The sequence below is a fragment of the Brachycentrus maculatus genome, unplaced genomic scaffold (assembly GCF_059751285.1).
Source record: "Brachycentrus maculatus isolate JH-2025_06_01 unplaced genomic scaffold, ASM5975128v1 h1tg000259l, whole genome shotgun sequence".
NCBI lineage: Eukaryota > Metazoa > Arthropoda > Insecta > Trichoptera > Brachycentridae > Brachycentrus > Brachycentrus maculatus.
The window spans coordinates 1219302-1230000 of record NW_028281010.1 but is presented as its reverse complement, the minus strand read 5'-3'; the positions used below and the strand labels follow the sequence as shown (position 1 = coordinate 1230000).

Sequence of the window (10699 nt, the reverse complement as noted above, 5' to 3'; positions counted from 1 at the left end):
TGTAGCTGTCAAAATTGGAACAGTGGAAGTTTCAAAGTATAAGATATAGGAAATGGAGATATGATTAGTGATAACTGAGGTGAGAAAGCGTTGTGTGTGATCACTTGCAACATGCATACAACTTTTCGAAATTACATCACTAAAATTGGCTGTCAATCATAGGTAGAATGGTGAATGCAATACAGCGTATAAGGTACGCTTGACCTTGTTAGGTCGCCATCCAAAAAATATATTTTCACCACAAGTAAGGTAGGCTAGGCACTATTTGTGTACCTGTGTGGCAAGCACGCTACTGCTTTTGTGTTTATCATCGTGTTCTTTTATAATTTTAGTTCGTGTTTTCTATTTGCAGGATCCACGAATTTTTCCAAAACTCGACTCCATTGTAATACAGATGGAGCCTATTCTAGCTTCTGTCAAGGCTGAACCAGAAGATGCAGAAGGGGATAGTCTCTCTGCTGGAGAAGGGGCACTACTCGAGGGATACTATAATTTACGACATTGTTATGTCGACTTGTCGTACTCCAGGATAATTTACCCGGAAGTTCCTATAATCAAGGAGGAACCGGAAAGTGAAGATGATTCTCCCTATACTGGTGAACACCTGAAAGAGGAGCCAGCTGTACCGGGGACTGCTACTGATCTACATTACAAATTAATATCTAGGGATGTCGCGATCCTTCCTGACATAAAACAAGAATGCACGGAATCCTCGACCAAACTTGAAGCTGAATCTAGTAAGTAACATTTTGTTAAATGAAGTAATTAATCTGAATATTTATAACGCGATTTAGAGAGATTCCGAGTATAGAGCATTTCATTGCTGGAGGCCCGACTTGTTGTAAAACCAAATAAAACAAAAATCCTATCACTTTATTTAAACCTTTTATCCATAATATTTTTAGTTTGAATTTAAATCAATGTATGATTATCTGCTTACGCTTTCAACCTTTTCAACAACCAGCCGAAGTAATATTACAATGTGTCTTTGGTGAGCAAACAGAATAAACTTTGTTTAAGTGACAAGCACGAATAGTTTAAATTGTTCTACTACACCATTGTTTACTATTGGTGACCAATTCCAAATGCACTGTGAACATAAAATCTTTGGTATTCGTATAAACCTGCATTCAGTTTACATTCATCCTTCTTTTAATAGCTCCATGCTTTACTTACATACGTTGGGGTTGGTACCAAAACTCTAACCCAAATGTCTCGTTGTGTACTGCCAGTTTATCTTTCGCTGATGGGTATTCGCTATAACCGATTTCAGTGCACCATTCAATCCGTTCTCAGCATTTACTTTCCTTTCCATATCTTATCCTACGTCTTATCTATATCCTGTGTTATAAAACAAAATGTACTTTATTTGTACCCGACATGTAGAAGGTACATGTCGGGGTCCCCTTCAAATTATTCATCTCTCCGACGCACACACTTATGCCAACGGTGTTTCCATTTTTGGAAACAGTCCTCGAACGCTTAAAGCTGATGAATCGATAACGCTCTAGCCAATTCAGTTTTCAGAACTTGTGAGTTTTTGCCCAAACACTCGATCTCTGTTCATTCCCACTCACTTTACTCACCTGATCTCGCTCCTTCTAACTTTATCTTCTCCTCAAACTCAAAAGACATGTTACAAGTATAAGATACTTCCCTATTAAATCCAAAAGATCTAGTGCGTTGATCAATTCCTTGAAGTGTTCGAGTTCTTTTTTTTACAATTTATTTATTTAACATAATCTCTTCGCACATCGAAATGGTTTCCGTTTTATAAAAAAATGTAAAAGAAAAACAGCAAACAAGCTGTTCCAAAACGCTTTCACCACTGGTAATTGCGTTTGCCGTTTGCAGGTGGTGCCGTAATCGTTCCCAGCACACTTGAAAAATTGCGCCCCGAGTTGACTATTCGTGTAACAAAATGTGCCTAATAAACGTGACGCGTCTTTAAATTTTCACTCTCATGTCTAGTCTAATTGTCGAATTGCCGCTAAATATTGCAATATTTTTTGGGTGTAAAGAAATATGTACGTAAATAACCAGAAACCTTTTGGTTGCATAAAAGCATGGCTATAAAAAACATACTAAGTACGTCAATGATGTAATCTGCTAATATTTACGAGTCCGCTTTTGATCGAGGGACTAATTATGGCAATGTTAATAGTTAATCGGTACTTTGATTTTGTCTTTGCTTTTTATTGTATTAAAATAAGGAAAAAATACAGATATTTTATTTTTTCTTATCACCATATAATAATGGTTACAGCCGATTTTATTTTTGGAGTCCATCCATACACAAATGGTGCATAGACCACCGCAGTGATAATTTGATAATTTATTTTATGAAGGTGATGAGATGATGACTTCTGTGTTTATGTAGCTTTATTTTAGTTTTGTGCACTAATTTCCTCTTTGTTTTCAGATTTTATTAGAAGCGATAGAAAATCTACATGTTTAGAAAATTCTAAGCACTCTCCTTCTAACGGTCTCGGTCTTACATCATCCTGCTCAATGAAACAGAATCCAGGGTTACGTAAGATGTCAGTACATATAGAGAAAAAACGATTCTCTTGTTCAGAGTGTGATTATATTTTTACTCAGAAAAGTTATTTAAAGCGTCACATGCTAACACACACGGGTGAGAAACCTTTCTCTTGTTCAGAGTGTGATTATAAATGTTCACGAACAAGCACTTTAAAGACTCACATGTTAATTCACACGGGTGAGAAACCCTTCTCTTGTTTGGAATGTGATTATAAATGTTCACGGAAGAAGTATTTAAAAGATCACATTTTAATTCACACTGGTGAGAAAGCCTTCTCTTGTTCAGAGTGTGATTATAAATGTTCACGTAAAAGCACTTTAAAGATTCACATGGTCACTCATACGGGTGAGAAGCCGTTCTCTTGTTCAGAATGTGATCATAAATATGCACATAAAAGCAATTTAAAGGTTCACATGTCCACTCACAGTGGTGAAAAACCCTTCTCTTGTTCAGAGTGTGTTTATAAATGTGCAGAGAGAGGTACTTTAAAGAAGCACATGTCAATACACACTGGAGAGAAACCCTACTCTTGTTTGGAGTGTGATTATAAGTGTTCACAGAAAGGAAATTTAAAAAATCATATGTCCATTCACACTGGTGATAAGCCTTTCTCTTGTTCAGAATGTGATTATAAATGTTCGTTGAAAGAATCCTTTAAGATTCACATGTTTACTCACACGGGTGATAAACCTTTCTCTTGTTCAGAGTGTGATTATAAATGTTCACTTAAAAGAAATTTAAAGATGCACATGTTTACTCATACGGATGAGAAACCTTTCTCTTGTTCAGAGTGTAATTTTAAATGTTCACAGAAAGTGAATTTAAAGGCCCACATGTCAATTCACACCGGAGTGAAGCCCTTCTCTTGTTCCTTATGTGATTTTAAATGTTCGCTGAAAGGCTATTTAAAGATCCACATGGTTAGTCACACTGGTGAGAAACCCTTTTCTTGCTCAGAGTGTGATTTTAAATGTTCACATAGAGGGTCTTTAAAGAATCACATGTCTACTCACACACGTGAGAAACCCTTCTCTTGTTCAGTGTGTGATTATAAATGTTCACAGAAAGCTCGTTTGAAGGTTCACATGTCAATTCACACTGGTGAAAAACCCTTCTCTTGTTCAGAGTGTGATTATAAATCTTCTCAGAAATATCATTTAAAACGTCACATGCTATTTCACACTGGGGAGAAACCCTTCTCTTGTTCAAAGTGTGATTTTAAATGTTCCCAGAAAGGGAATTTAAAGGTTCACATGTCAATTCATACTGATTAGAAATCCATTTCTTGTAAAAGGTGTGATGAATGTTCACGAAAATGGCAAATAATGTGTTACATTATAACTCATTGAAGAACTTTACGAAAACCCTCTCTAGTTCAGAGAGTCATTATACATGTTCTCGTAAAAGGTATTATATGGACCACATTAATACTTCCATGGTTATGAAACCCGTCTGAAATCCGTGAAATATAAATAATGCAAAAAAAATTGACTACAAATTATCAAAAATTCGATTTATTGGTTAGACAAAAGATTTTTTCAATGAAACCAACAATGAAATAATAAACAATAAAGTTAAAAGAAAACTATATATACGCATGATTTCAGAAATAAGAGACCCATTAAATCTATTAATATATATTGAATAAAAATATCAAAATATATTACACACAAAAATACATTTACGAGATCACTTTTACAATATAATACTATCATATAAATAATAACACTAGTAGTCATGAAAAAGTAGAAAAATTTTGACTGGAGAGCAAATCGTAATTTAAAAAAAATTCAAATATGTTTTTCGACTGAAATTAAAACAAAAACACTGACAAAGTTTAAAGTAAACAAGATATGTGGGCACCGTGTGGCTGATAGCCGGTATTACGCGGAACGCAGCTGTAAACTGCGTCGTGCCTTGCCGCTGATTATTTGGCGTCGGATTGGCGCGTCATCCATAGCCTCGACATGATTGCGGCTCGGCCCTCTCCCGGCGGCCACGAATGTATACGAGCTTTGAATGCCTACCGCCCACTGCCTAATAGTAAAAAAGACAATAGGGTTGAAACCCCGTTTCTCGGCGCACAATAGAACATCCCTTACTACCGGAGGCAATATTTCCATTACCCTTAAGATATCTCAACACTTTTTATTCCAAATATTTTCTGGTTGTGGTCCCGTAGTTAGTGTCACGGAGTTTCTGGGTTAGAACCAACTCTACCACAATTTGATACCTATTTCTAATAATGAGCCGCGTAGGCTTCCAGAAATAGTATGAAATCTAAGTAAATATCTGTGTGTTAATAAATAATAGCAACTTAAATATAACTGTCTATAGGTATTATAATAAGTATTTCTGTGTATTCCAGTAAGCTTCAATATTAGTTTGATGTAATAAATTTTATATTGAATAGTAGTTCAAAATCTCAGTGCGGTTTAACTAGTTCTTCACGAACAATCTTAAGCTTTCATTTTAATTAAATGTTGTTAATTTTACCAACCCAGGTACATTCTACAAGGATCACTATTTTCACATTTTGCCAACGATTTTTTAATACTAAAAGTTAGCTTGAATTTTTGTCTGTCTATAGTATATCATATCAGCCCGTTGAGGTCCACTGCTGGACAAAGGCCTCCCCCTTCCGCCTCCACTCCTCCCGATCCTGCGCCGTCCCCATCCACTGTCTTCCAGCAAACTTCCTGATGTCGTCCACCCATCTCGTCGGTGGACGTCCTTGAGGCCTCTGGTTCCTCGGTCTCCACACCAGAACACGTTTCGTCCATCTGTCGTCGGTCATTCTGGCTATGTGACCGGCCCATTTCCACTTCAGCCAAGCAATTCGCTCTACCACGTCACAGACCTGTGTCTGGCGTCGGATCCAATCGTTCCTTTTTTTGTCTCTTAATGTTATTCCAAGCATAATTCGCTCCATGCTCCTCTGTGCAACTTGCAACTTATGGGAGGATTGCTTGGTCAGAGTCATTGTTTCCGCGCCATAGGTTAGGACGGGTAGAACGCATTGGTTAAACACTCTTGTCTTGAGTGAGTTGGGAATGGGGCTTCGGAATGTGGAATCAAGCTTTCCAAAAGCTACCCAAGAGAGATTTATTCTTCTATCCACCTCGCTGGTCTGGTTGTCTCTACCGATGGTGATTTTGTGACCAAGATAAACATAGCTTTCGACTTTTTCTATAGGTAGATTCCCATTGATGTTGACGTTTGTCATCAATTTAGTCTTTGCTATATTCATCTTGAGTCCAATTTTGGCAGATTCTACCTTTAGGTCTTCAATCATCACAGTCATCTCATCAAGGCTCTCGGATATAAGGACAATATCATCTGCGAATCTTAGGTGGTGAAGCCGCTCCCCATCGATATTCAGGCCTTTTTGGTTCCAATCTAGACGCTTAAAAACATTTTCTAGAGTGAGTGTAAAGAGTTTTGGAGATATTGTGTCCCCTTGTCTTACGCCTCTCTGAATAGCGAACTTGTCCGTATTGTCGTGTAATTGGATTACTGACGTAGCGTTGCCATATATGTTTTTCAGGAGGGTCGCATATCTCTCATCTATTCTACTGTCTTTCAAAGCGTCCAAAATGGCCCACATCTCTACAGAATCGAAAGCCTTCTCATAGTCAACAAAAGTCACCACAAGTGGTCTTTTGTATTCGTTATACCTTTCTATCACCAGTTTAAGGGTCTGCAGATGGTCACTTGTGCTATATCCCGAGCGAAACCCAGCTTGTTCTCGTGGTTGGTAGAGGTCCAGCTTTGCTGTGATTCTGTTGACTATGATTTTTGTAAAAAGCTTGTAAAGATGTGAGAGGAGACTGATAGGCCTATAGTTCTCTAACTTTCTGGCATCGCCTTTCTTATGAAGAAGAATGATTATTGCATTACACCAATCTAATGGTATAGATCCCTCCTCTAGGCATTTGTTGAATAGGAGAGCCAAGATTTCCCTAAAATGTGGGCTGGTTGATTTGAGCATTTCGGGAATTATGTTATCTTCTCCTGGACTCTTCCTGTTTTTCATTTGCTTAAGTGCTTTATCTATTTCATCCACAATTATGTTAGGCAGATCCTCCGATCCGACATTGCAGATTGGACCTCTTCTCCTATAACTGTAGATGGTAGACTCAGCTGGTCTCGGGATTTTTGATTGGTAAAGAACCTTGTAAAATTTAAAAGCAATATTTAATAGTTCTTCTCTGTTTGTTACAACCTCTCCATTCTCATCCAACAACTTGAAAATTTCATTTTTCCCGCTCGACAGTTTAGACATAAGTACTTTTCTACTACTGTTTTCTAGAATAGTTTTTTCAATAACTTGTAGATTGTAATGCCTTAAGTCTTTACGTGTCATTTTGCGAATTTCTTTGTTTATTTCTCTAAGTTGGTTTACTGTTGAATTTCCCGCGAGGTTTCGGCGTTTGGCCATCATGTTGACAGTGTTTTGACTGAGTTTTTTCTCTGTGGTATGGGAATTTGTTAGGATTTCTTTTAGTCCTTCTGTTAGTGCAGTCTTGATTTCATCGTTTAAGGTCTCTATGTTCATATCTTCATAGTTTCCGGATATCAGTTTTTGGTCCACATTGTTGATGTATTCCTCTTGTCTACTCTTTATTGAATTAATAATGTCATTTTTGCTACTCGGTTTCTTCATTGTCAATTTTCGCCTTTCGCTTTTGATATTTATTTTTATTTTTGCTCTTACGAGGCGATGATCACTTCCGGTGTTAAAGTGATTTAGTACAGTAACGTCCTGAACTATATATTTGCAGTCTGTTAGAATGAAGTCAATCTCGTTCTTCGTAATTCCATCCGGGCTTCTCCACGTCCATTTCCTATTTGATTTTTTCTTAAAGAAAGTATTCATAGCAAACAGGCTGGTCTGATGAAGAAAGTTGAGGAGCATGGTACCTCTGTTATTCCGGGTCCCTGTTCCGAAGTTTCCGATTGCTACTTCTTGGTTTCCTTGCTTTACTCCAAGTTTTGAGTTGAAGTCTCCAATAACAAAATTATATTTTGTTGGAGAATTAGTTTTGGCTGTGTTTATATCTTCATAGAACTCTTCTACTTCCCAGTCTTCGTGACTGCTGGTCGGGGCGTAAACTTGTATAATTTTTACGCTGTACCTTTTATTAATTTTTATTGTGGTAGAAATTACTCTATCTGATATGCTTTTAAACTCTACAACTCGGGATTTAATATCTTTATGAATGAGAAAGCCAACACCGCCATTTCTGGACTGCGTATTTCCTTTGAAGTAGAATAAATGACCTGATTTAAGAGTAATACATTCTTCTCCTTTCCTTCTTACTTCTGAAAGGCCCAGTACAGTCCATTTAATCTTAGACAGTTCTTCTTCTAGTTCCAACATTCTGTCATCAGTTGAAAGGGATCTTGCATTTAGTGTAGCCAGGTCAATGCTGGTATGGCAGCCGGCCGTAACCCAGGGATTCCTTGTCGCACCCCTGTCCCGTCTCCTGTTCTGACCGCCGCCGTAGTCAGGGATAGGCGGGACGCTGGGAACTCGGGGTCGATTTTGATTTTGTATTTTCATGGTTTTGGGGGGGGGGGTTTGGCATTAAAACACCACGCTAGCCTTGCGGGTTGGTGAGTCTTCCGTTTTCGTTGGCCTTGAGAGTATTATATCCCACTGGGGTTTTCACCCAATCTTCAACAACAATTCCCAAGTTACCAGGGGACACCATGCGCGGAGGTGAAGATCGGAATTGAGACACAAATCATTCCCAAGATCTAAGTATACTCTACCTTGGTTGGCATAATAAACAATATTTCCCAGAATAATTTGAATCCCCGTTTGCCCCCCAAACTATAGTATATACATTTTAATATGTAAGATAAGTTTATATTCGTTTATATTTATTGCATTGTTGATATAGTATAAAGATAGTTAATAATCATACATACAAATATAATTATATTAGCATTGTACAATATGTATAGTTGTCGTTTAATTCAGAAAATATTTGTATTTGTACTTTAATATATAAGATTAGTTTATATTCGGTTCTTTTTATCACATTGATAAAGTATTAAATTAGTAAATGATCATAATAATATTACTTGTATGTATGTTTAAAAAAATGCTTCATTGTTAAATGATTACTTTTAAAAAAAATAATAAACCACATCCGCTTCCTAGGTGGAGCATATGGAGCGCCACCACCGCACGCCTAAAATTCTCCGCAAACACCTATTCTCAAAGCATAGTACACGGCTGCTCTGGGCCCTTGTAAGGTGCCATGTTTCACAGCCGTATAAGAGAACAGGAGCAATGCAGGCATTGTATAGGCGGCATTTGGTCTTCAACGAGTATAAATCCGATCTCCAGACAGCCTTCATACTGTTAAATGCGGACCCTGCGAGTCCTAATCGCACTCCCAGTTCCTTTTGAAGGCTGCAGACTTATAAAACATATATCTTAATTGTTAGCTTAATTTTAGAAATAATTAATTTGATTAGTTTTTAAAAGGAAGGATTTTTTTTAAGGAAGAAAGGAAATCGTTTGTCCAAATTTAAAAACACAGTAAGGGACATTTTTTTTGTAGTAGGTTTTTTTTGCATTTTGGACTAAGTAGAGTCTACTTAGTCCATAAATGCAAAAAAAACCTACTACAAAAAATGTCCCTTACTGTGTTTTAAATTTGGACAGCCGAAATGATAATACGGCTTATTATTTGCATGAAAATGTAATAAAATAATGTAGTAGAAAGGCAACGTTGTGATGTGAAGGAGGAGAATTTGGCCAATGCTAAGTTAGGTCTAACCCTCTCCCCTATCGGGGAGGGTATAAAACGCATTACAACAGTATCAAAAGCTGTCTATAGCGAGTGTTTTTGCCTAGAATTTTCACTTATGAATTACATGAAATTATAGTAACTTTAAACATGAAGAGTAAATCCACTCACGAGTAGGCAAAGGCTATGAAACTTAAAAAGTTGAAGCCTGAGTAGGGTCATGATAAGCGGTGTTGCATAAGCCGTTGCTAGATTTCAGAGTCACTTGGACGTTAGGTAATAAAAAAACAGCTCTCTCTCCTGGCTTCTCTCAAGCTGTTTGGTTCAAGACACTACTCTCTAGTATCTTGACACAAGTCGCCTCTTACGGCTTGACTTACGTTCTACGGTCACTTAACCTCAGTGCCTACGTCCTGGACCCGTCTGCATCTTTGCCGCCAGCATCCCCTGCATCCTAATGGCTGCACTGAACATGGAAATTCTGGATTGAGACATCTTTACGAAGACGGACAATTGCTGCCAGCGGCCATCAAGATAACCCTTCGCCACCGCCTACCCGAAGCGCAAAAAAGTTGATTACAGTATATAAAATATTTATTTTTAAAATACAAATAAATTTGACCTTTTTACGATTTTATCAAAACTTCATTGTTCAGCTAAAAAATTCGTGGCTAAAACTAGATCGACTTCATCGCATTGATAGGATACGTGTTGAATTCCTGTCACACAAAAAGGGATGCATCTTGAACCGTTGCTTTATATTGCATGCGTAGAATTAATACATACATTTTGAAGATCATTTTACATGAATTATTTTTCGTTAAATCCGGTTAGGCGTATAGACAATTCGACAGTAGAGACTGGAAACGAGCAAATATAATAGTTACTAGTTCTAATTTTTGACACAATAACGATTGGCGGCAGCACCTCCCGGTCGCGTAATTTTAATTATTTATAAAATTAGATAAATTCAACACTAAAAACAATAATCATATTTCTTGACGATGATTTTTTTTTTAAATTTACGAAAAAAATTGATGCGAGAATATTTTTTTGAATTTTGAATTTTATTTATAAAAAAAAGTATATTTTTTAAAAAATATATATAAAAATGAATGAACCCGATTAAAGTAATATTTACTCTTGATATAAAATAAATAAATAAAAAAATATTCAACATCATTCTCATTAAATATTCAATATCGTACTCTATACTTTAGACTTTTTTTCTCACAATCAAACAATGTATTTATTATTTTTATTATTTAAAAAAAATATATTTAAATAGTGTCTATCAATGACTAATATTGTTTTCTTAATACATTTCGAAAAAATCCTCCAAAGAACCGCCTTAAATAAAAAAAAAACTTTCTTCCGTTGTAAAAAC

At 36.7% G+C, this 10699-nt stretch overlaps 1 protein-coding gene across 2 annotated transcripts in view; it reads left to right on the top strand.

Moving 5' to 3' along the window:
• LOC148305898 (uncharacterized) overlaps positions 1-4973 on the top strand; it is a 5169-nt gene extending 196 nt beyond the window's left edge. Inside the window, exons 1-3 of one of the 2 annotated variants that reach the window (XM_088265932.1) lie at positions 1-79; positions 353-737; positions 2423-4134. The exon at positions 1-79 is cut by the window's left edge and continues 36 nt beyond it. In XM_088265932.1, the coding sequence (XP_088122058.1) occupies positions 395-737; positions 2423-3819 (1740 nt within the window). In that variant the 5' untranslated portion in view covers positions 1-79; positions 353-394 and the 3' untranslated portion in view covers positions 3820-4134. Of the gene's footprint in view, positions 80-352; positions 738-2422 lie in introns of both variants that reach the window. The other variant, XM_088265931.1, reaches the window with a different exon arrangement.
• The last annotated feature ends 5726 nt before the right edge of the window (positions 4974-10699 follow it).